Here is a 26,870-nt window from a genome sequence, read left to right on the forward strand (position 1 = left end):
TGTCCTCTTGAACTAAAATAAAAGTAAAGTAAGTAAAGCAAGCAAATCCTGAATATCTTTATATTTTAACTCGTTTTCAAAGTAAAAAATCAATAAACGGATGAATATGCAGCACTGTGAATGACGCCATTGTGACGAACTCTGACCCGGAAGCAGGCTCTGTAACTCGCAGTGCGAGACAATTAAGTCGCCCTTCGAGATAAATGTTTTTTTTTTTAGCCAGGTCACCTCCAGGGCTCCGTTCTCTTTACATATCTACGCATGTCACCTCCAGGGCTCCGTACATATCCACATACAACACATAAAAATAAAAATTCACCACAGTTCTACTCAATGCAGTTAAAGTAATTCCTCAAACAACCTGAGCATCTTTTTTCTGCTTATTTTCCACTGAAACTTTTTATTTTCATACTCAGAAGTTTAAAAAATATATATATAATTTTTGCTTTATCACGATAACAGTAATTATAAAAAGACAAAAGAACAATGAGAATCTGCTGCTATAAATGTGGATTCAGACGCAGACATATAGTCGGGTGTAGTATATGTCATTTTTGGCCATTTCTGTTGCCAAAATTGATTTGAACTTTTCATTTTAGGCATATTTACAAAGGTGACAAGTACAAATACTTTGTTACTGTACTTATGTACTTTTCTGGTATCTGTACTTTACTTGAGTTTTTTTTTTTTTTTGGCGACTTTTTACTTTTACTCCGTACTTTTTAAAACAAATATCTGTATTGTCTACTCCTTACATTTAAAAAAATGAGCTCGTTACTTTTAAGAACTTCGATGATGACGTCACGACGTAAAAAGATAAAATTTTGGTGGTTTGATTTTTTTTCTGTTCGACAGGTCCCTAAGTTTTAAGGTTACAATTTTCAAGTTATAAAAAAGGTTAAACTCAAAGCTGCATAAAAACAAACATATTTAATGTACCAGTTTCCTACCAGTTCTTAAAAAAATAAAGGATTTGGAATTTGCTGATTAAAAAAAAACAAACAAACAAAAAAAAACGTTATTTGTTATTTAAGTACATTAAGTAGTATGTACAAGTAAGAGAACAACTACAATACTTTTACTTGACTAAATAATGTTTATTGAGTTGAACGTTGAGGGTTTGGTTCTGATGTGTCCGACGGTCCGTGAAGGCAGCAGTGTGTTTAGGCGCAGTGGGAGAAAAGCAGCTTCAGGCTGGACTCTGGATGTATCCGATACTTTCTCCTTCCACAGCCCGTCTTTAAGCCTCTTTCTGTGGCTCACGGAGCTTTAACTCGGTGTTTGCTTCATGGAGCTCGAAGACACCGATAATATAAGAAGTGACTAAACTTTGTGTGACAGTTAGCTTAGCCCGTCCCAGCTAGCAGGAGCGGAAAGGAAAAGGGGAGGAAAAGTTTGGTCTGCGGCCTAAAAAAGTACCGAGTAATGTCGCCTGTCGGGATTACTTTCCGCTACGGATGAGAGAGACTAAGGTCGGCGGAGAGAGAAAACTACAGCGAGCCGGAGCACCGCGGCCATGTCGGGCTGGAGGCTCCGCTCCGGGTCCCAGCGGAGGCTCGGAGGCTTCCTCGCCCGCCTGCTGCTGCTGCTGGAGGGCATCACTGGGCTCACAGACCCGGGCAGACCCCCGGGCCTCCTCCGAGACCCCCGGGACCACAACCCCAGTGTCAACATCTACATGAGTGTGGAGGAGGTGAAGAAACTCATCGGTAAGAAAAGTTAAAGTCTGCTTTACTTTATCTCTGTGTGTGTTTAACCTACTGGATCCTTCAGGGATTCACTAATAATGCTCTGATTTAACCACAGATGGAAACTTTCAACAATTTATTTACATTTCTGCTTTTGAGACAGTTCTGACCCATGTGTGTGTCAGGGTTGCAGTCAATTACATTTGTCCTTTACAATTATCTCTTCAATTATACATCTTCAATTCAATTTTGATTACAGTGACCAGCATTTTTTCTAATTACAATTCAATTACAAGAATTTTTATTCTCAGAAAGTCAATTGCAATTACGTTCTCAATTACTAAAGTACAATTACAACTAGAATATTTGCATTTCCTAAAGAAAATGCAAGTGAGGATGCAGGTGCTGGCTCGTGACTCTGTATTAGCTTAGCATTAGCATTAGCCTAGTGTTAGCATTAATCTAGCATTAGCATAGCATTAACATTAGCCTAACATTAAGATTAGCCTAACGTTAACATTAACCTAGCATTAGCATGAGCATTAGTCTAGCTTTGACATTAATTTAGCATTTGCTTAATGTTAAAATTAGGCTAGTGTTAGCATTAGCCTAGCATTAGCATTAGATTAGCCTGGTAATGGCATTAGTATAGCAATGGCATTAGCGTAATGTTAACATTTACCTAGCAATCACATTTGCCTAGTGTTAGCATTCGTCTAGCATTAGCACTAACCTAGTGTTAGCATTCATCTAGCATTAGTACTGACCTAGCGTTAGCATTCACTTAGAAATAGCAGTAACCGTGCAATAGCTAAATATTAGCAGTTAGGTTGCAAAAGTTGAAATAAATTAAAAATGTTAAAGTTGAAATTGGTTGAAGAGTTAAAAGGAATTGAAATGCGTTGGAGGTAGTAGCTGAACATGTTAAAGGTTGAATAGTTTGAAGGGGTTAAAAGTTGAAAAGGTTGAAATTTCCACTGTAAGTGGATGGGAGCTAAAAGTTGCACTCAAAAAGTTGAAAGTTTAAAAAAACAAAAAAAAACTGGAACATAGCAGAGAAGTACAGACTTTTCTGAAAAGTTTGATACCTCAGTTGTTGAAATTGGTTGAAAATTGGGCTAAAATAAAAGGGCTAGCCGGGTAGCTAAAAATAAATGAGCTAAAATAAAACTGACACAACTCTAAGTCACGTGGTGCATCTATCACGTGATCTAAACTGGCCAATGAGGGGCATTGCTTACGGATAGACTGCCAGTCAATTGAAACGTATTACGTACTGACTGCCACTGCCTAAAAGTTAACCTTCCTCTTGCATTAGCTTCTGGTTAGCATCTCTTCTGCTAACAAGTCCTAAATCAGCTGTAAAATAAACAAAAACAAATATCTATCATCTAATTCATTTCCTAACTATTGATTACCTTGTTAGGCTTCCAAATCAATGAAAATGTTGGTATTAATATTTATGATGTGGCCATATGAGCCTTTTTTATGTCAGTATCCTTAGATTTAATTATTTTTTTTAAATGGTAAAATGTAGGAAAGCTTGATATAAAATGTATTTTAATAATGGAAGTGTCTATTGATACAGAAACGTATCAATAATAGAGGTGGGAACCTCTGGGTACCATACGATACGCAATACAAAGCTCACGATAACAATTATCTCATGATATAACGATACTGCTATTATCGATATATTGGTCTGAAATCAATCTACGATAATCTGACATAACAAGAAAAAAAAAAGATTAAGTGAAAAAATAAAATTTTTATTTTATATCTCTGAAAGACAATAAATTGAAAGTGTCCTATGAACAGTGACAATATTTTAGTGCAACATTTCTGTAAATAAGTGTCAACATACCAATGTAAATGAATAAGTATCTCTAATAGTGCTTTGTGTAAACAAAGAATAGGGTCTTTCGTACCAGTGACATCATTATAGTGAAATATTCCAGTAAACAATATATTGGTTCCTTCAACAGTGACAAAATGTATGTGAAGACGTACCTGTACATTTTAGTGAAAAAGCAGAAAAGGCTTTGGAGAAAAAAAAAATTAAATAAATAATTAAAAAAGATTTGATACTTAGCGGGAGCATATCGATAATCGATCGTGCAGAAAAAAATATTGCGATATATCGTCACACTCCTAATCAATAGCCCCTGGGACTATGGGTATGTTTTCTGGACCTTTTCTACATGAGCGCAATGTGCCTATGTTTTCACCGTGTCAGGATGGTGAGTGGTCTAAGGCGTCTGACTCAAAAATTCTTCCTTCCGCTGCCGTGGGTTCGAATCCCACTTTTGACATATGTATTTTTTCATTTTAACACATTTGACACGGCATATTCCACCTTGAAAATACATGTACAGAAAAAAAAACAGTTTAGGGTATTTCCTGGGTTAGGGTTAGGGATAAAATAAAATGGTTAGTGCCCATGGTTTCTTAGATAATACCTGAGAATGTTTCCATGGTGACATACTCAGAGAAGAACATACCTCGCCTTGAGGAATGGGATACTCAGTTTCCCTCATTTGAGCCCGAACATACTCAGAGTTTGACCATAACCTGCTTTCTGGAATACCCCGCAGAAATGCACTAAATGCATCACAATAAGCAAGACAACAACAAACATTAACAGAATGAGAGTAAAACGCACTAAATTACTATAAAAACTCTTTGTTCTTTCCTATATTAACAATCAGATTGCTCATTATTATTATTAAATGCCAACATGAATGTTGATTATGTGGCCCTCACATCACGCAGACACATTTTTGTGGCCCAGCTGTGATAAGTTGCCTTTCCCTAATATAGAATACACAGCAGCTTTAATCCACATACTAGATCATTTAAACAAAACATGCAATGAATCAGGTAAGAACTGATCACATTTTGTTTTTTGTAATTGTATTTTTTGAAGTGAATTTGGCAGAAATATTGTGCTTAAAAATAAATTCGGCTACACTGATGTTTCAATATCGACTCGTCTGTTACTCAAGGATTTTCTAAACATTTAAATTTTGTGTTAATTTAATAACCTCTGTAAACAGCTTCTACATACCAAGTTATTATTAGAAATACGACTGAGTTGTGACATATTAGCTTTTATCTTTGTTAAATCTGGCCATTCATAAATATGTGGTCCTTTGTGGTTTAATGTCAGTAAGACAGGGACTTTTTACTAGTCTCTTCCTTTCATTAGGTGGTTAGCATTAGCTCTTAGCCAAGTCTTATGTGTTGGTGGGTTAGCTTAGCTTTAGTCCTCTTTCCAGTTGATAAATGTTGAACAGGTTCCTCTCTGTCACTGTGATTGTGAGAACTTTGGGTGGATCTGACTGAGGTTCACATTGTTGGGTGGGTGTCTGGTCTGAACTAAGTAGCGTGATGTATCGCTGCTCGTCACAGCTTCAGGTAGACTGTGACAAGCAGAGCTACGTGTGTGAGTGGCGTAGACAGCGCTGAGCTCCCGGTAACAGCGACATGTTCTTACCAGTGGGAATGTTTCTGAAGATCTATCTCCTTCTAATCCCGTCCATAACGTGCATACGGCTCTGAGCACAGATATGTAGATGGTGAGATGAGCCACTCCTCATGAAAAAAACAGTGTTCAGCTCCGTCCACAGCTTGAAGAAGACGGCGATGACGTAACAGACAATTGTCGACAAATACATTTGTCGGTGACTAATTCTGTTATTGATTTTTGTCGACAATGTCGACTAATCGTTGCATCCTTAATAATAACAATGATAAGTAACAGACAGTGGACTGTAATGAAGGGCTAGTCTAGTCTCTATAGAGAAGCCTCTGTATCAGGATGTTCACCAACACCCTGCACAAAGTAAACTTGTCAACATCTCATTGCACCATCAGCACTTTTTGCTTCCAGGTGAGCCAAAATGTGTCTGTCGTTGCTTTTTGCAGGAACTGAAATTACCAGATGTATCCAGGTTTTTAACGGGAAGCTGTTTGCTTGTTACCACGTGACATGGCTGTGATGATAGCTGTCAAAGTGAAAGGTTTGTTTAGGACGTCGTCCTAATATAATAATAATAGCCTAATATCTTTAAATATCTGTAAAATTGACATGTTATCTAACATATATCAATTTGTTTTGACATTTGAAAACAAATTTTACACAAAATATGAAGCCAGTGGTTGAAAAATGTCTGTTTTCATCTGTTGCTCAAATATGACACTTTTTTTTTGTTTTTAGTGATGTTAGAAAGCACAAAAAAATGGATAGTGTTTTGGTTGTTAACTAGAAGGCTGTTGACGTACACACTTACTCTTAATGTATTAATGCTGATACATCAGAGCAGAAGTTATCAACCTTGGGTCAGGGGCACATTTAGGGTCAGGAGACACTGGGAGGGGCTCGCCACGCCTGATGCCTTCATGAAACTAGGAATATATTTTGTCACATTTTTGCTCCTTTTATGCATTTTTGCTACATTTCTCCTATTTCTGCCATTTCTCCAACACATTTCAATGCCTTTTCTGCACATTTTTTCCACTTTTAAGTAAGAATGTGTGATATGTTATTGTTTACGATATATTGTCAATAACATTCTCACCGGTAAGAATGTCATCCCACAATAGAAACAATAAATTCCCATGTCGGAAATTAGCGAGGGCCATGGGCCATTTGTCCCACAATTTAGCCAAGAATTCCCATAATACCCTGAGCGCACCAGCAGAGTGACAGAGCGAATGTGGGGCGTGCTTATTGGACCTGGGACAGGCGACGTGGAAGAACGTGCCGAGTGGAGTGTTCATACCATAATCACAACCACAATCATCCACACATTCATAGTGACGGTGACATGAAATAGAAATAAAGAAGCACAAAGCAAACTAAATATGACCGATCTTCTCCTCAGCTCCCAGATCACTTTCATTTCCAGACTTCTGTCATTGTTTCAGATGTTCACAAGTTGATTTTCAGATTCTGAGGTATTTCAGAATCAGAAATACCAGTGAGAAATTACTTGAGTTGCAACTGCTCAAGAAATACTTCAAATAAAGAACAAACAAGAAGAAAGAAAACGTACATAGTTATGTAAAACACCTTTAACCAAATAATAACTAACTACCAGTGCACACATTACTCTAGTAAAAACTAAGATAAGATAATAGTGATAATCATCAATAATTACTTTAAATAAAAGAACAAACACCAAACAAAAGAGAAAGAAATGCTATTGTTCAATGTTAATGTCTGTGTTAAACCACCTTCAGGTACAGTGGGGGTCCCCGCTCTCTGGAACCTTTATTTGGGGGCAACGGTTGAGAACCCCTGCATTAGAGCAAAGTAAACTTTCAGGAAGGAGTCAAATATTCCAGCTGGTGGAAAACAGCGCTGATGATGAGCACAATGTGTTTAACAGGAGCAGTGAAGCTGCTGCTTTCTTTTATTTTCAACTTCTCTGTGTAGTGGTGTGTTGGCTTGTCAACTGACTGTTCTTTTGGGTTCCTCTGATTCTACATCATGCTCCAATGCTTCTGCTGCCAAACCACTGACTCACTGAAACCTCATCTGGTTGTACAGAGAAATCTGTGTTCAACAACTACGCACGTCTAGATTAAAGCATGTGTGGACAGAAGCTTCCATGATGCCACAACAGCTGGAGTGTGTTAATGTGTTCTGGAGTCTTTGCAGGTGTATACAGCACATGCTAAAATACATGAGGTTTGCTTTTGGGTTTTATCTGGACAGTCTTTGTGTTTACTCTACATGTTAGAAACTAAGCTGCACAATTAGTTGTATTTAAAGTAGGGATGTTGCTAACCGACCATTTTCCTTGCCAACTACACTGATTTTTTTTTCCTTATCAAGTAGTCTCTTACACAAGGTTTTTCTAAAACAGTTCACAATAAGCACAAAAAAGTCTACAAGGTCATAGGGATGTAACGGTTACCGGTATCACGGTAAACCACGGTAAAATTTCCAACGGTGAAGGTTACCGTGTGTTTTAATTACCATGGTAACCGCCGCGGTCGATAACCAGTGTAGTAAACTCGTGAGATAGTTTATCAGTCTCCCTACGCATGCACAATGTGCAATGTGCGCTTCTTATGTTGTGAAGAAGACATGGCAGAGGGAGAACATGATACTAGTGGCCCTCAAGGCATTTTTACACTTTCAAAGAAAATCCTCACAGCGTTACACACACACACACAAGCTCTCTCTGTCTCTCAGACACAGAGACAACATGTAAACACAGTTAACGTTTAGGGTTTCTTCAGGTTTGTTTTTAATTGGGTTTACTTTGTACTTAGTTATTAACCAGTTGTGGTATACGTGGGTTCGTTCAGACGTGGTGCTTGGCGCGTTATGTCTCTGCCTGTCGGAGATGTTTTTTCTTCTTTTTTTAACCGTCAGCGACTTCACGGAGTGTCTGACACTTTCTTGCTGTATTTCATTAAAAAAGGTAAAGGTAGTAGTTAGGGACGTAACGATTAATCGTAAGGCAGTTAAAAATCGATTCATAGGTATCACGGTTCATATCGATGCTCTGAAAATTGAATCTCAGTACTTTTTTATATCTATTTATCCTTCTCTTGTCCAGAAGTGTAGAGAGCGGGCGGAATCTGCTACTACTCTCTTTCTGGCCGCCTTCTACTCTTAAACATGTTCATAAATGATTCCTTACCCCTTTAGCACCAAAAGAATATCTGTAATATTACGTGAATATCTGTAAAAGTCAGGTTTTTCTATTAGCTCTGTCTGCTAACATAGCATCTCTTCTTCACTGCAAGAATATATGCATGCCATTTTTTTTTTCCAAGTCCAATTGTTAAGGCACAAAATACATTTTCAGTTGCACATTTAAAAAGAAAAAGAACCATTATGTAGTTTTGCATTGTTTACTATAGAACCAGCATTTAAATGAATAGGCTTGTTCTTCCTTTGTATTATTCCTAAGATTTATTTTTAGTTAAATTGCATTGTTTTGAATAGTTTATCAATGGATTCTTTTGACAATGAAAAATAAAAGGAAATTAGTACAGTATTTTATAGTTTTTTTCCCCCCAAAAAATAAAGGAATATTTTTCAGTCATTTGTCTACAGTCCCATTTTGTAAAATAAATCGTGAGAGAATCGTATCGTGAACCCAGTATCGTGAATCGTATCGGGAGTTGAGTGAATCATGACATCCCTACTACAAGGTCAACACATCCTTTCAATAATATTGTGTGCAATGCATTAATATTTATTTGAAAACATCCTTTGCATAACTACCGGTAGTTATTAGTTTAAAGCTTCCAACAGGCAGAAGCAATATTATTGATCAACAATCATTGTGATCCAGGGCTCTACACTAACTTTTACAGTGGTGGTATTGGTGCGACCAACTTTTTCAGTTGGTCATCACAGAATTTGGTCGCAGCCCTTTTTTGAACGGGGGGGGGGGGGGGGTACAGCATAGCCACGCATGCTGATGAGTAATTGACTTAACTGGCGTACCGTAGTATTGTATGAAGTAAAGATTGACAATGACTTGAGATATGTTTGCAAAATGTTTTAATGTTTGTGTCAATATTAAGTTTTTCTGCAACAAGCAGTGGCTGAAATAACAGGTCATTTATTTTATATAATTTTAAAAGAAGACGTAACAATGTTTTTAATAACAGCAAAGCATAACAACTGGTTACATGTATTCTGTTTTTTTATTTTATTTTGCAGAAATGCTGTACTTGAATTAAGTTAACAGTAACACAACTTAGCATCTGCATTGTTTCACCCCATGGAATTAAATTCAGAGGGTCCAGCTCTGATAGTGGGGTCTCCTAACCCTCTTCCCCTGGTCAGGGGTCTGCAGCCTTTACTCTACAAGGAACCATTTAACCTCATCTCACCTGGATTAAAGTCCTCCTGGAGCCAAAAATACCTTCTCAATGAAGACAATACAGTGAATTAAATTATATACAGTTAGAATTATATAGAATGTTCAATTTAATTTGATATGATTTATATTGATCATGTAAATGGAAACTAAAATAAAATAAATTGACATCAAGAAATAAAACCGTATCTTACTGTACATCTTCAAATTCTTACACATCTCAGTTTACATGAACACAATGTTTTATAAAGAACATTTTTTTAGTTAATATATTTGAAAGGCTACAAAAAGTAATTTGCATTTGATAACACATGATCATGTGATCAACACATGCTAATTGCTAATTTCTTGCCACATATAAAACATGCATATTTAACCTGCACATTGGTGGTTAAATGAATCTGTTCCCACACAATTAAAATTATATATTCCAGAATAGTGTTTGTGTTGGTTTAGTTTCTTACCAGTGATTTAAAACTATGGCAACAAAATAAACAATTAATGAATCAGTCATCAAAATTACTGTTCAGCTCTTAACATGTTCAGACATCACTGTTTAATTGAACATGGAGAATTAGAGAAGTGTGGATTTTTCCTCTTATTACTGAATTACTTCATGATACAAACAGAGCAGCCATTGAATCATTAGCTCATACCATCACGTTAGATTTAAAAACACCTGTAATAAAATACACTGGTACCTTTTCACGCACGCACAAACGCATATAGCCGTTCCCGGAACCGGAATGCATCCAGTAGAACTGCGGTTTAAGGTGGCCAGTGATAACAGACGTGTGTTTGCGAGGATGCCGGTGAACAACAGGGAACAGTCATGTTCGAAACAGGGAGGGGAGCGGGGGTGCGTGGTGGTTTCCATACCAGTCTCACAGATTCTACATACTGCAGCTTTAAATTAAGCAAATTTACAGCCTCACGCACGCTCTGCCTATTTACGCACTGTGGGCGTGTCAGGTCGATGGATGGGAAAATAGGCGTAAGATAAATATGCGTAACTTCCTAATGTGCGTAACTATGGAGAATAGGGCCATTATAGCGCTAAATCTAAGATGTACAAGATCTTGTGAGTGTGTTCCATCCCTCCCTATCTCCAAGATTTGAGTGTACTGTTTTGTCTTCCGAATCATCAAAAAGTACAATTTACTTACAAGATTTAACTTAATTAATTAGCATGGTTTTGAGACGTTTAGTTTGACGGTAAACGCATCAAATAAAAAGTTGATAAAACAGAAAAAAAATGAAAAAGTTGCTCTGACAGAAAAAATATGAATAACCCTGAAACCAAAATTTTTAAAACCACATTTTTAAAAAACAAAAAAAAAATTACAACATTTGTCTAAACTGACCAATTTGTCAAAAAACCTGATTACCTTTGAATTATTTCACAACAATACAGAAAAGAGCTCAGATTCACAATAATTTAACAAGATATGGATAATTTCCATCACATTTTAAAGTTTTCCAGTGCAGAGAATTTTATAGTCAGTTTGTTTGGTTTTTGAAACAATAACAAAAAATCCTAAAATAGATAATTTTTTCCTTTCCTGTACTAATTTAAGGGACTCCCGGTGGCTGCCGGCTTTGGAAGTTGGTATGGCTTCCACAAAGCGGACAGACTTCAGCCACATTGTGCGGCCGAATCGACCGGAATCTTTAGTTGGACTGGTTAAAATTACGGAAATTTGCGGTGATTCGACAGAATTGCAGGGCATAATTTGGAGGGATTGGCTGAATTTGCATTCATAGTTGCAATCGTAACATCAAAAATTCCTGGAGGGTCTGCTTAATGTGCAAGTTAATGTGTTTATTCTGTCTTTTTAAAATAAATCTGTAATAATTCAGGACCGCATTCAATTTTTCTGCAATTATTTCTTGGCTCCTGCCCCGAATTTTAGATTTTAAGTAATTGAGTAATTATTTGAAATTATTTGAATTATTGTGAAAGCATCTTTAGAGACCACAGTCAGTTGAGAGAGCGGTGTTTTAAAAACATTAGTAATTAGGCAGTTCAATGTTGAAGATAAATAGTCTTTAAGATTTCTTTGATCACTTGACACTTTTTCTAATGCCAATGCATTTCTAATGAAATCTATTTTTTGCGCTTTTGGTGGTGTACTTTTCCTACTTGAGTCTTTTTGCTGTCCTGCCTTCATTCTTGTCTCCTAAATTGTCTAGTTGTAAAAGCAGGTGGTCATTGTGAGTTGGTGAAATATACTGTACCTATATAAGCCTGTGGATGGACAGAGAATGTTTTTCTTCTCTGGACTTTACCAAACAGACTCCCAGGAGTTTGATCAGGACTGGAAAATGTCATGCATCATCTGAGCTGGACTTTTTCTTCCTGTCGCTGAGCAGCACCTCTGATTGTTTTTGCATATGACCAATCCTCTCCTCAGCTCCCAGATCAGCTTCTTCTCCAGACCTCCGTCCTTGGTTTCAGATGTTCACAAGTTGATTTTCAGTCAGTGAACGAGTTCCCTGATTGTTGTTGTAATTACCTCTGCCAAAGAGGTAATACTTTTACCGTTTGTTTTTACGTAAATCGGTACCAGGTAGTTAAAAAAAGTACCAAATTTGGGTACCCATCCCTTCTCATATGATCGGATCAGTGATCTTTGTGTTAAACTCAATGATCGGTGATTGGCCAAGAAATCCTGATCATGTAAAGCCTCGTCTCTACTCCAGTAACAGCGCCCTAAACTGGTTAGCTCATGGAACTGCACCAGAGGCTGTTTAAAGCGGATCAAAAGTTGTTCTCTGATCGCAAGTTGAGCCAAACCAAGGTGATAAAATTATCAAATATCCTTTGCCCATTCTGATCGAGTCCAGGACTAAACCGGTGTGAAAGCACCCTAATATAAGCCAGTGGTCCCAAACCACCAACCACCCCCACCCCCTGGTCTGCAAAGAACTTAGCAATTAACAAAGTAGTTCATGGTGCACAAAAGTTTGGGGACCAGTGATGGAAATGGCTTCTCCTCTACTCTACTCCCTTCCTCCACAGAGCTGAAAGGCCTTAAAAAGGAGCCTGTGAGCAGTGAAGGATGATTGGCAGCAGCATTCATTTCCTTCATGCCACTTTTCAAGGATCTTTGGGATGAATAGGAAAGCCCCTGGATTCAAATCTTTTGTGTCCAAGAGGCTGAACTCGCAGGAGATTCTGTAAAGCATCAACCTATTCACAAGCCTCTTCTTCATAAGAGTCACAAGCCTGCGTGGTTAGTGTTTTATTAAACCTTTAAAGTTCAGTGATGAAATTTGAACATTCACTCGCAGCTTTTATAATGTAGGTGTTTCAGGAAATGCCCTAAAACTCAGAGAAAAAATTTTGTACACACACAGCCATGCTTTCTAAAGCCTTGTGTACTCATAATTAACCCATGTCATTCCAAAAATAGCTCAGTGAGAGTGTATGTGCAAGTCCTTCTAATGGCGCGTTTCCATTGGCGGTATCGGCTCTACACGGCTCTGGACTCCTCACTTTGGGGACCCAATACTGTTTTTCCGGAGCGTTTCCATTTAGCACCAACCTGACACTGCTTCCTCTGTAAGTGAGTTGATGACTCTACGCTGTAATGATTCTCACACAATCAGTGTCTGCTTTGAGCCTACGTCACATGTTCAGACCAGGGCTTCTTTCTTTGGAACCTCAACGATGGAGGTATTAAAAAAGCAGCACCAGGTACCATGGAGGAGGTACTTTTTCCCAGTGGAATTGTGCAAAAAGAGAGTAGAGCCGATGCCGCCAGTGGAAACACACCATAAATGACCCTTTAGTCACCTGCTCATGGAATCACCTCACCACAAACAGCTAATCGTTTTCCCAGTAAACCTTTGGATGTTTGTCAAGTAAACACTGGCACTCCTATAAACAACAAATACCCATCAATGCACAAGGGACAGCAGCAGACAGTCTCGCTGCCTTCATGGTTGCTGCTCGCCCTCAGGCTGCTCTGAGGAATAAGAGAAGGGAGCTGATGTATGGTCGCTTTGAAGCCACTCAAAGAAAACCACACAAACTGTAATTAAATTATTATTTTTTTTCCCTCGATGAAAGATGCTTCCACAGAAGCTTTTTTTCTCTTTTTTTTTTTTTTTACATCCACTTACACTCTTGTTGCACATGGAGTGTAAGTGGTTAGTTGAAGTCTTGGATCAAGAGGTTAAGTAGAGCCTACATTCATTTCATAGTTCCTGTTCTTTGAGTTTTACTCTATTCTTTGATGTCTATTCTTCTTTTATGTTGTCGACAGTCAAAAACAAACTCTCCCAGAAGTGGTTTTTCATTGAGATGAGACACTAAAGTTTTTCTTTGCCTTTAATCATGTTAGTGAAATGTGGTCGCCCTCAAAAATGGATCCTTATACTGTACATCAAGTTTGAGCCGGTCTAGAATTGCTCATTAGTAAGCAGCAATCATTGACTATTTTAGTAATCAACTTAATGAAATACATTTTTCATTTACACACATCACATGAATGTACTTCAGATGAGACATGTCTAAAGTTAATAATTAAATACAACTTTGTTACCAGGGTGGGACGATATCTCGCGCAATGTGATCTTGCAATATTGAAATTGAAAAATGTTTCGCCAGCAGGGGCTAGGATGCTGTTTTTCCCTTCAGTTTCACATGCTGACTCTCTCTACCCTCCATTGTTGTTGTTGTTGTTCTAGTAGACTAGATACAGCAGAAGCATTTTGCTGCCCCCATTTTTCTGAACATTGGTGGAGTGTAAAGCTAATGGTTGCTATAACAACAAGAGAAAAACCCACAGAAACATTTATTTTGAGTCTCTGAGCCAAATAACGACACTAAGTCAGAGTTATCCAGACGTTGGCTCCATAATATTGGTTCAGGATACACACTTAAAACGTTTCAGTTCAGACAAAATTGTCTGAAAAAGCTAATGGGATAAGCTAATGGGCACCAAGCCAAAGTTATGTCTGAAATCGATCGATCAACAAATCCGTCATATCCTGGCCAAAGTGGTGGCTCTCCATAGTTTATGTCCCAAGGTATAAAATTGTTGGAAAAAGTCCTTTTAATGTGTGTGTGTGTTTTTTTTTTTTTAAAGGTGCACATATTTTGTTTATTGGTAAAACATTATAATACCCTAAGTTTTTTATATTTTTATTTTTTTATTTTTTTTATTTTTTAACCCTTTCAGCCACATCAGGAGTTCTTAGTAATTATCTTCCTCAGGCTGCGTGCTCTATTAGAAATACTATTTCAGTTTTAGATAACTTAGTCCTTTCAAATACACAAATTTAATGATTCTCTACAATATTTTCAGGAGCTTGCTATTTTCCCATGTCTGCGTCACATGATGTCATTTTTAATCACTTATTGTTAAAAGCAATTTCTCATCAATTAATCCCCCATGTCTTCCCTAAAATACACAAAAATATATCAAAAAATGAAGGAGTTTTGAAGTAAGGGTTCTTGCAAGGACTGATATTTGTCATTTATTGGTTGGTTGTTGTCAGTACCTTATATATATTTTACAGTATATACAGTATGTATCAACTATACGTGGAAGTACTGATGTCTGTTGCAAATAAATTAAAGACTGGAGAGGAAGTTTGAGGTAAAGCGGACTGCAGATTTTTCTTGTAGTCCGCAGAATGTATTGAAACAAAAATTAAAGATGACTGAAAAGAAAAAGATAGAGGGAGAAAATGTGGGATCAACACATCTTTGCCATTACTTTCCATTTTTAAGGCTTCATGACAGGAAGTTTCTATCACAAAGAATCTCAGTCAGATCCAGTGAAATAGTGGATGGAGAGTGTTTTTCTCCTGGCCACTCAGGGATGGAGTTATTGGATGTATTGTGTTGACTGTGTGCACAAGCAACTCTTTGTTTTGTCTGTGTTGGACTTTCACCACCTGGACATGACCACAGTTTGTTCTCCTCACTGCACATCCATCCCCTGCTAGAACACATAGAACACAAATGTCAATATTTGTACAAACTTTTGGGTTTTTTGCATTTTGTAACTGCTGTGTTGGTATGAGGCTGTTTTGCATTATTGTATGCTTTTGCCCATTGTTGTATATGAAACACTTTGTTGTTTTTAATGTGTGAGAACTAGTGATATTATACTACACTGTACAAAAATATAAATGCAACAATTTTTCTTTTTGCTCCCATTTTTTATGAGTTCAACTCAAAGATCTTAAAAATCCAACCCATGTCTCTACGGACTGAGCTACTGCCGCCCCAAATTTTTCTGTTAAAACACTGGTAATGTGTGGATGATTGTGGTTGTGATTGGGGTGTGAATGTATGGGGGGGTGGTTGGGGTGGGGTGGGCTGCTGGAAGCCTGTTTTGTTATTTTATTCTGTAAATAAAAAAAAAAAAACAAAAGCAGTGGCTGAAATAACAGGTCATTTTTTTAAAATATAATTTTAAGACGTAACAAAAATGTTTCAAATTAGGGATGTCCCGATACATCTTTTTCACTTCCGATATGATACCGATATTGCAGCCTTGCATATCGGCCGATACCAATATTGATCCGATATCAGCACGAATCATACATACTTTTATTACTTATTTTGTCGTGTGGAATGTTAGAAAAGGCTTGATCAAGTGATATTACTCAAAAGAAACAAAACATTGTACATACACTTCATGGATGACATGCAACAGTACCCCATATAAAGACATATTACACATATTTGAAGGCTAAAAGTTCTATGATCGAGTTCTATGATCTGATGCTTTCACTTTACCCCTACTGGCAATAGGTCATGCTTCACAAATAACCAATCTGTTACTACTATCTTGTTCATATATCGAGAGGATAATTGTATCTTTATTAGAGATGTAACGATGAATCGTAAGGCAGTTAAAAATCGATTCATAGGTATTACGATTCACATTGATACTGTGAAAATTGAATCGCAGTACTTTTTTTATCCAGAAGTGTTGGCGGCGGGCGGACTCTACTAATACTTTGTTTCTGACCGCCTTCTACTTTTAAACATGTTCATAAATGATTCCTTACCCCTTTAGCACCAAAAAATATCTATAATATTACGTGAATATCTGTAAAAGTCACGTTTTTCTATTAGCTCTGTCTGCTAGCATAGCATCTCTTCTTCACTGCAAGATATCTGCTTGCCAACCGACCACTGGGTTACCAGCACCCTCTGCTGGTCCAAACAAATATCTGACGTAAATACAGTGAAATGACTGTTTTTTTTTTTTTTTTCAAGTCCAATTGTTAAGGCACAATATACATTTTCAGTTGCACTTTTAAAAAGAACTATTATGCAGTTTTGCATTGTTTACTATAGAACCATAATTTAAATTAATAGGCTTCTTCTTCATTTGTATTATTCCTTTATTTATTTCATTCAAGATTTATTTTTAGTTAAATTGCATTGTTTTGAATAGTTTATCAAGGGATTCTTTTGACAATGAAAAATAAAAAGAAAACAGTATAGTTTTTTTTAATAGTTTTTTCCCCTTCAAAAAAAGGGAATATTTTTCAGTCATCATTTTTCTACAGTCCCATTTTATAAAATAAATCGTGAGAGAATCGTATCATGAACCCAGTATCGTGAATCGAATCGTATCGGGAGTTGAGTGAATCATTACATCCCTAATCTTTATGTAGAAATACAATAAAACAAATATCCACTAATGCTAAAGCCATGTGTTGCTCCCCACTGACTTGACACCAACACAGAGAAGTATCCTGCCGGCTAGATTCTAGAATCCCTCCAAACCACTGTCATCAGTCTGGAATTTGAAGCCATGTTGTTACTTTCCATCAGCATCCAACAGATCTGTTAGCAGAGAGATGCTGGCCTTTCCAAACAGAGGGAAAGTGTGATCAGACTGTTGACATGCTCTGACTAAACACTGATGAAATATGACTTACCTGTTTCACAGAGGCAGCCTTCACCCTCCCACTCACTCCTCACCCTCACCTTTCACACTGACAGTCTCATGTTGCCTTTGCCTTTCATTCCTGTTCTGACCTTCTGCACTTTGAGCGAACGGCTGAAGTGACGCGTGCTGTGGGAAAGGCCTACTTTAGCTGTTTACGTCTGCCTGCTTCACTTGGTTATTAACTGCTGAGTGGAAGGGGGCATGTGAGGGTGGGATTGAGAAAGCTAATTATCACTGCGGCTTTGCATTACTTGCTTTAATCACTTAAAACAGGTGAAATAAATTAGATTTATTCAAGTGATTGCCCAGATTAAGTGTCAAGAAACATGAATTCCAAATTATTGCTGATGGTGCTGAACATTGGTTTGATATGCAATCATTACCTCTGCCAAGGAGGTTAGGTTTTTGCCTCTATTTATTGATTTATTTATTTGTCTGTGAACAATCTAACTAAAAAACAAATGGTTTAAACAAAAAAAGAAAAGATAGATTCTGATGGAATTTCTTGGAAATATTCAAATTGGGATAAGACACAAGTGATTACAGTAAATTATGGGTTTTCACCTCCTCTGGGACCCATGGTTTTTACATTTCCCTTTTCAGGCTGTGTAAGTGTGTGTTGTAGGGCCTCCAATGTTCCATAATCATTGAATCAATAATCACAGACAGATGACGCACAAACCCTGAGGATAGAAGGACCCCCACCCAAAGGGTTTGTGTGTCTTCAATAGTTCTTGATTTACTCTCTACTTCAGCTATCAGAGCATCAGTGGCACACTGTTTAAGGGAGAGTAAAGGTCCCTTAGGAGAGCTCTTCTTCTCTGCTTCATTGTCTACTACCAAACCTCAGAGTTGAAACTGTCACCCCCTGTGTTCACAGATTATTTGTTTTGTGTTTCTGTGTCTTTTTTTTTTGGTTTAAGTCATTTGTTTCTTAACATTAGTTATTTTTACAACATAGAAAAGGAAAATGTCATTTTGTGATTATGAGACCAATTCCTTTAAAATCAGACAAAGTTCATGTTGACTGATTTGTTTTTTATTCAGCAGGCACCAAGATCAGATCAAATCAGCTTTTTTAAATCTGCTGCTTATTTTTTTAAATTGTTTCTGTGAGTCAAGGTCACCCAATAACTTTGAATGAACGTACTGTACACTAAAAACTCAATGAGTATATACTGTCTACTGTATATACTGTAGTATGATTAGGATGATGAGCGTTCTCACTGAAGTATACTTTCAAGTTTCCCAAGATGCATTTGGAACCTACAACGACAAAAACCTGAATCACACTGAGGCTATAAGTGTCCAAGTAGAATATCAACATGTGCTCATTTGATCTATAAAACTCACGTAGACACATTTCATTCACACACCACAGCTTCGAAATGAGCCCTATTTATAAAAGGGTTAAAAACTAATAGAAGACAAGAAGAAATGCTTTTATTTTGAAAAGGGGATGTTTGATTTTTAGCTTGAAGCTGGTCCAAGGACCATTTTGCATTCCGCTTGCAATGCATCATGGGACTGTTGATTATGACTTGTGTGCCCACCGTGCAAACTTTAAAAATGTCCCCATAAAGTATACATCTGAGTATTTCTCATATACTCAATCTAATGTGAACACACTACATACTCATTTAGAGTATGAGTAGTATGATACGTTAGTATGACATTTACAACACGACCTTTGTCCGGTTCCCTCCCTTCCCTCTCTTAGATTTAGCTGTTTCTTTTTGGTCTTGATGGTAGTACTGCTACTGTAGTAGGTACATGTCAGTGTGGCTCTGGGTTAGAAAATGTCTGTTTTAAATTGAGTGCGTATCACAGAGCTGCCCCAGGGCATTGATGGAGCCTGGTACATTCTTCACCTCTCTTTAAACTGGATATCCATGGACTGGTACAGACAGACAGACAGATGGAGCCTCACACTGGGAAACACTTTGAAGGACTGGTAGCACTGCTCCAGGGGTCCACGACTGGTTTTCCTCCTGTGTAATAAATGAACTGTAGTGTAAGGATTCCGTGTTGATGTGCTGCATCGTCCTGTAAGCTTCACATTGAATAAAGACACTTTTAGTGTGATGTGAGTTTTGGTTTTTGTCTCACTTGAATGTTTAGAGATGTTGGTACTTGGATCTTTAAGTGAGAACAGATGTGGTTAGTTCAGGGCTTTCATCGCGGAGATCCACGTTCCTTCACACACACAAACACAACACACACAAACATGGAGTGTCAGTCATTTAAGTATATCTTTGATAGTGGCCATGGTTACATGATGGTTTTTAATTCGGAATTATTTATTCCAAATTAAATCATTCAGAATTAAAGTGTTCTGCTTCGTGTTTACATGGAAATGGTAATTCCCCAACGAGGTTTACATGGAAAACAGGTTTATTCCGCTTTTGGTCTGGTGTTGGGAAGGCTCTGATTGGGCGAAGGAGAACGTGACGTATCACGTCTATCAGGAAAAACACACAACAAACCTTTTATTGTCGGCTATAAAACACAGAACACCACACATGAGAACTGTTTTCACCTTTATTTTGATTGTAGTTTTGAAGCAGCAGCTCGAAAATAACACACGGTTTCAGCTTGGACTGCGGAGCAGAAGGAGATGGGATCTAATCACCGGTAAAAAAAGCCCAGTAAACCTCTGGAAAACAGTCACCAGGAATAAATATGTGCTCCCTGGTAAGGACAGTAGGTCTAACAACTGGTAAAATGATAAACTTCTAGGGTCCTAGTGCCAGCCGGCCAGTGAAGCCTGTTCCATTTACCGAGGTCCGTGTGTGTTTAATAAGTCCGTGTGAAAGTCCGCATGTTTATGCCTACGTCCATCCTTTTCATGATATCCATGTCTTTTAAGGCTCTTCCTAAATAATCTAGGCTGGGGTCTGGGCCGCCGTCATCTTGGATTATGTCGTCACCAGCGCGTCATCGCCGCAAGTCGCGCATGCACAAATGATGCAAATTAACTTAAAGCTGAATTAACCAAGTGAAGTGTTTACAAGAAAGAGGATTTATCTAATTCGGAATTAAAAATGGAATTAACCAGCCACCTAATTCTGAATTAACTTTAATTCGGAATTAAATTAGTATTAGGAATTATGTGTTTACAAGGTGAGGTTAAAGAGGAATTGACTTTTATTCCACTTTAAAGAGGAATTAAAGCTCCCATGTAAACGTGGCCATTCAGAGATTGATTGTGTTTTATGTCCCTACACAGGTCTAGATGCAGAGCTGTACTACGTACGGGATGACGTGGTGAACCACTACGCTCTCACTTTCAACATGCCAGTTCCCACTGAGACCAACAGCCTTTACTTCACATGGTACTCCAAGACAAAGGTATACTGTAATATAGCAGGCGTTACTTTATCATTATTCTGTGGTAGGGCTGCTCAATTAATCGAAATTCAATTTCGATTTTGATTATTACACCCAATGATTACAAAAATAACATAATCAAGAAGAAAAAAAAATATTATTTTTTTAACATATGTTTTATTCGCTGAATAAAACAAACCCACTATTTTGGACATCTACAAATAATGAAGCTTGGCACACATGTTATTAATACTAACTTTGAGTTGTTTAATCCACGCACGTGCAAGCTCCTCCCCTCCGCCCCGCCCCTCTCAAAGCTAAAGCTAGCCTGCAGGCCAACATGAGGAAAGTTGTTGCTAATGGTCTGAAACATGGCAGGAGAAACGCAGCAAAAACACTTGGTAAACAAGTGGCAAGTCAAATTCTGTTCTACGGGAACACTTTGGGTTTGATGATGAACATCTAGAACAAAGACACGTCATTTGCAACAATTGTTTTGTTTTGTGCAAAAGTGAACATCCTTGATTTTAGTGTTTAAGAATTTGTATTTACGTTTAAAGAATATATTTAATGTTTTTTTTTGAACAAAAAATAAGTAACTTTTTGGTTAAGAAATAATTGTTTGAATAATCGTGATTTCAATTATGACAAAAATAATCGTGATTTCAATTATGACAAAAATAATCGTGATTTCAATTATGACAAAAATAATCGTGATTATATTTTCTATAAACGAGCAGCCCTATTCTGTGGTACGGATCAGCGGTCATATGGTAATGTCTAAATGGAATTACGCATAATGACCAATCGGAACATTAACCCAGGAAACTACAAAGAGTTTGTCTGTGTTTTTCTTTATCATTTTGTTGATTTTTAATGTCTTTTTGTTTATTTTTGTTATTATGTATTTTTGAAGTGTTTTGTATAGTTTTCTCATTTTTTTGTTGTTTGTAGATTGATTTTCATATCTAGTTTTGTCCCTTTGGTGTGTGCTTGGAGTCATTTTGTGTATTTTTCTAGTCCTTTCCTCTTCTTTTGGTGTTTGTAGCCATTTTGTAAATTTTTCAGTTATTTTTTTGTATGTTTGTAGTTTTGTATATTTTTCCTTAAGTTTTGTGTATTTATCATTTTTGTGTTTTTGTAGCCATTTTGTACATTTTTCAGTTTTTTTCCATTATATTTGTAGTCTTCAGTTTTTGTTATTTTTTTTGTATTTTTCTCCCATTTTATGTGTTTTTGTTTTCTTTCTTTTTGGTGTGTATTTGTAGCCATTTTGTAATTTTCTTTTGTTATTTTTGTGTATATTTGTAGTCTTGTGTATTTTTGTTGTCATTTTGTGTGTTCTGGGATCATTTTGTGCGTTTACTTTGGGGGGTTCCTCTAAATTAGACTTAAGGCTGCATGTGGCCAACAGAATGTCAGTCGCTAATGTCTGATCTATTGCGTTGTTTTCTCTTGGTTAAGTTATGAATACATGGTTTTAGTTTAAAATTTTGTCCACGGCAACAGCTTCACCAGAAATTAAGACTGGACCCCCACATTTACAGCCTATTTACTCATTAGCCACGCAGCTTTTTCCCTCACAACAATTTTGTTAGAAATTTACATTTCATACGAGTAAGATGGAGTTTTGCTTTCTGAAAAGTATTTTAAATGTTGACATTTAATACACGTGTTATTGACATATTTATTCACACCACGACTGTACTCTCCTAAATCACATTTATGATTAAAATCTTACATTTGAACTGATTATACGTCTGTACAATTCCACTGATATAAATGGTTTTTGTGTGTCTGTGTGTGTTATTTTTTTAAAGGTTAACTACCAGCTTGCGTTTCAAATGGAGAACTCTGCAGCACTAAACCAACCATGGAGCAACATCTCTACGCAGGGGGAGGTGCCCCGTTCTCCCTCTGGTCTGTACAATCTTTGTCTATCTTTATACTGAGCTTTGGCTTGTAGGACTTTCAAAATAAAATGTTTACACAGGCAACAGGATCTGATTTGGCTACACAACAAATCACATGATAATACATGGATATTATCATCTATGGAGCACTTTTAAAGAATAGAACCTAACCAAACCTTTACTATCATATATGATCTTTGAAGGAGTAAAATTCACTACAGGTACGGTTTTCACTACAGGTGCGGTTTTCACTACAGGTATGGTTTAAAAGGATAACAGTGGCCATTATTGTTGGTTTTTGCACCCCCTGGTGGCATTTCCACATACAAACGTACAAATCAGAACATGTGACAACAGTATACTGTATATAGCAAAGGTCACGAATGTTCCTTCATTGAGAAGATTATTAAAGGAGAAATACCATTTGTTTTGGGAAATTATTTATATCTTGGTAAATTGTTGTGAATCTGCTGTTTTCTGCATTGATTTGAAAGAAGTAAAAAGCAATCATGTTTTTTTTTATTTACCAGTCTATGGAAAGTTATAGAAAATAATGAAGCCTTATTTAAAAAAAATAAGTAGCTTTAATCACAAATTTTGACACAATATTTGAAAAAAATCAGGCGTTTTAGGTTGTAATAATTGCAGCATTTGGTCACGAAATCCTAAAGGTTCTGAGAAATAGCAAAAGGTCAAGTCGCCAATTTTTTTTTTTTATAGAAACTATTTTTTTTATATAATAAAATATGTAATTAATAGCAATTTTCCATTCATTTCATGTAATTTTAAGGAAGAAATACTACTCGGGATATATATCGTTATCAGGATATAACATTTTCTCCATATGGCACAGCACTACTTCCTCCCTAAACGTACGTGTGTGTGTGTGTGTGTGTGTGTGTGTGTGTGTTTTCTCTGCAGTTTTCAGAGTAGACATGTTGTGCTCGGGCAAAGTTGATGAAGAAGCATTTCTAATAATGCAGCTCAATCTGACCATTGATGCCAACAACTACACAGTGCTCAACTTCAAGAGGAGGAAAATGTGTTACAAAAGTAAGTCTCCCACAATAGGACAGTCGTGCTGTCTTTTGTTCCATCATGTCCTCTACTTTTTTTTTTTTTTATATTTTATTTATACATTTTCAATTTTATAAACATACAGTACATTGACAAGAAAGAAAAAAAAAAAAAACAAAAAAAACAAAACAAAAGCCCTAACACAAAGAGGAAATAGAGAAATAAGAAACATAGGGCAGGGCAAAAATAAAACAAAACAATAACAAAGACATGCTCTTATAGAATGTCTTACAATACAGTAAGTCACATTTTTAAGGAATCATCACTAACTGTTAAAAGATCACGGTATGTCTCATTAGCCCAGGACAGCACAAGTACAAGGTTTCTGCAGTATACATAAAAGAAAGGTGGACAACTATTTGCACAAAGTTATTTAAGCAAAATAAAACTTTCGGTTGTCTTTGATAAGTAAGACAAGAATGGTCGCCACATTTTATCAAAGGTTGAAGAGCTGAGAGTGACACTATTTCTGACCCTCTCCATGTGTAACAAGTTGGTCATTTCCTGTAGCCAGGTCCTGAAGGAGGGTATATCTCCAGTCTTCCAGAGAGACAGAATGTTCCTCTTCGACACAACCATGTTGTATTGTAATGTTTTTTGTTGTAAATAAGACAAGTTCAATAAGTGTTCGGTTCTACCAAAGATGGTTGTTGAAGGATCTGGTGTAATGACAAAGTCGTATATAACAGAGAAGCAGTTAAAAATGTCTGACCAGAACTTGTTTAGTTTAGGACAAGACCAGAATAGGTGACCCAGAGTGCGTCAGCTAATTTACACTTTGGACAGGTTGGAGAAACAGACGGGTAAATGGTGTGTAATTTGGTGCAAGAGTGATGAAGCCTGTGAAGTATTTTAAATTGAATAAGTTGGTGTCTAGACTTTATTGAACAACTATAAATGTTTTTAAGGTAGGTTTCCCAGGTCTCGTGACCAACTGACATGTAGAGATCTTTTTCCCATCCTTCCTTTAGATACTGTGTGGAAACAGGGTTATGTTCTATGAAAAGATTTATAAATCTGGAGACTAATTGTTTCGAGTCAGGACTCTGGTTCATAAGATTATGAAGTTCTGTCGGGGATGGCATTGACTGAAAGTTAGAAATATTTGTGCGGATGTAGTCTCTCATCTGGAGAAAGTGGCAGAAATGTGTATCTGGCAGTGTATATTTTTCTTTCAATTGTAAAAAGGTGGCAAAAGTGTTATTAATATACAGGTCTGCGATGGTGGTGATGCCTTTATTCCTCCAGAGTCTGAAAGTGTTATCTGTGAGGGAGGGAGCGAAGGCGTGGTTGCAGAAAACAGGCGTAGAACCTGAAGTTTCAGGTCATTTAAATGATTTTGTGATTTTGTGAAGAGTTTGTGATTATGATGTTATTGTCTATAACAGTTGCAGGTGATCTGGTTTGTGAGAAGAGAAGAGCGGGGAGGGAGGTTTTCAAAAGATAATGTTCGATTGCCAGCCATGAAGGGGTTGAGGGGGTGACATTACCTGGATAAGCATCACTCCAATACATCAGAGCTCTACAGTTTGCAACCCAATAATAATAGCGAAAATCAGGCAGACCAAGGCCACCTGCAGATTTGGGCTTAGTGATATGCTTTTTAGAAATACGGTGAGCCTTGAAACCCCACACGAAAGGCAAGATCAAGGAATCTAGTAACTTAAAAAAGGCTTTGGGCAAAAATATAGGTACGTTTTGCAAGAGAGAAAGAAATCTAGGGAGTGCCATCATTTTGATTGCCTTAACTCGACCTAACATAGACAGTGGTAGCAGTCTCCAGGCCTCATTGTTGGATTTGAGACTCTCCATCATGTTCAAATAATTCAGTTTATAAATTAGTTTAGGGTCTTTAGAGATAACAACTCCTAAGTACTTGATTTTTTTCTGTGACAATGCGAAAGGGCCGGTTTTTAAGAAATTCTGGTTTCAAGTCTCCTGTAAGGGGCATAAATTCACTCTTATCCCAGTTTATAGTGTAGCCAGATAATGTACCAAAAGTATGAATAACTTCAAGTAGGGGAGGGAGGGATTATTCAGGGCGGGAGAGGAACAAAATTATGTTGTCCGCATAAAGTGAAATACGATGGTCAGTCTTGCCTAAAAATAATGGAGCAACGGAGGGGTGGTTTCTTATACTAATAGCCAGAGGTTCTATGGCAATGGCAAATAATAACGGGCTCAAGGGACAGCCTTGTCTGCAAGAGCATTGTAAGGAGAAAGATGATGATTTATTATTATTTGTAATTACAGAGGCCGTTGGTATATAACGGTATATAACATTTCGACCCAGGAAGCAAAATTGTCTCCTTGGTCAAATTCTTTTATCACTGATATTTCCACTCAACCTGATCGAAGGATTTTGAGCATCAAGTGCCAAGATAGAGATTTTTGAATCTTTGTCATGCTTAGCGTACATTATGTTCATCAATCGTCTCACATTAAAAAAAGAAAATCTACCTGGAATAAATCCGGTCTGATCATGGTGAATTATACTCAACCACAGAATGTTTGACCAGAGAGACAAGCTCTGATGTAAATTTTCTGTGTTCAAAATAAGGGATGGGACTCGGATAAGCAACCTGCTTCTCTCGTCTCCTTTTTCGGCATGTACAAAAAAAAAAGAGAAAAAGAAAACTTCTGTGAAAGCAACCATGTCGGAAATAATCTGAATAAATAAATAAATAAAATAAATACTTGCAATACATTCATTAAGTCTGTTGGTAAGTATTTTAGTGAACACCTTAACATCACAACCGAGGAGAGCGATAGGGCGATATGAGGCTGGATCGGTCTGATCTTTATCCTTTTTCAGTATCAGGGAAATGTTAGCAGAATATAAAGATTTAGGAAGTCGACGAGTTAAGATTGAGTGATTGAACATGTTTAACATGATAGGCGCTATCTTCTCCGAGTATGCCTTGTAAAACTCTATACGAAACCCATCAGGCCCTGACCTTTTCCATTAGGGAAAGAGTGTATTGCTTCAACAATTTCTTCCAGAGTTATTTTTGCATTTAGCACTGATTGTGCTGAGAAGCTAAGTTTGGGTAAGTGAAGGGAGCGCAGAAAATCAAAAAT

At 37.1% G+C, this 26,870-nt stretch overlaps 1 protein-coding gene across 5 annotated transcripts in view; it reads left to right on the forward strand.

Moving 5' to 3' along the window:
* The first annotated feature begins 1,163 nt into the window (after positions 1-1,163).
* ryk (receptor like tyrosine kinase) overlaps positions 1,164-26,870 on the forward strand; it is an 87,716-nt gene continuing 62,009 nt past the window's right edge. For all 5 annotated transcript variants that reach the window (XM_028444770.1, XM_028444771.1, XM_028444772.1 and 2 more), the window contains exons 1-4: positions 1,164-1,709; positions 20,699-20,820; positions 22,620-22,719; positions 23,634-23,765. In XM_028444770.1, the coding sequence (XP_028300571.1) occupies positions 1,517-1,709; positions 20,699-20,820; positions 22,620-22,719; positions 23,634-23,765 (547 nt within the window). In that variant the 5' untranslated portion in view covers positions 1,164-1,516. The remainder of the gene's footprint in view (positions 1,710-20,698; positions 20,821-22,619; positions 22,720-23,633; positions 23,766-26,870) is intronic.

Source organism: Gouania willdenowi, chromosome 4 (assembly GCF_900634775.1).
Source record: "Gouania willdenowi chromosome 4, fGouWil2.1, whole genome shotgun sequence".
NCBI lineage: Eukaryota > Metazoa > Chordata > Actinopteri > Blenniiformes > Gobiesocidae > Gouania > Gouania willdenowi.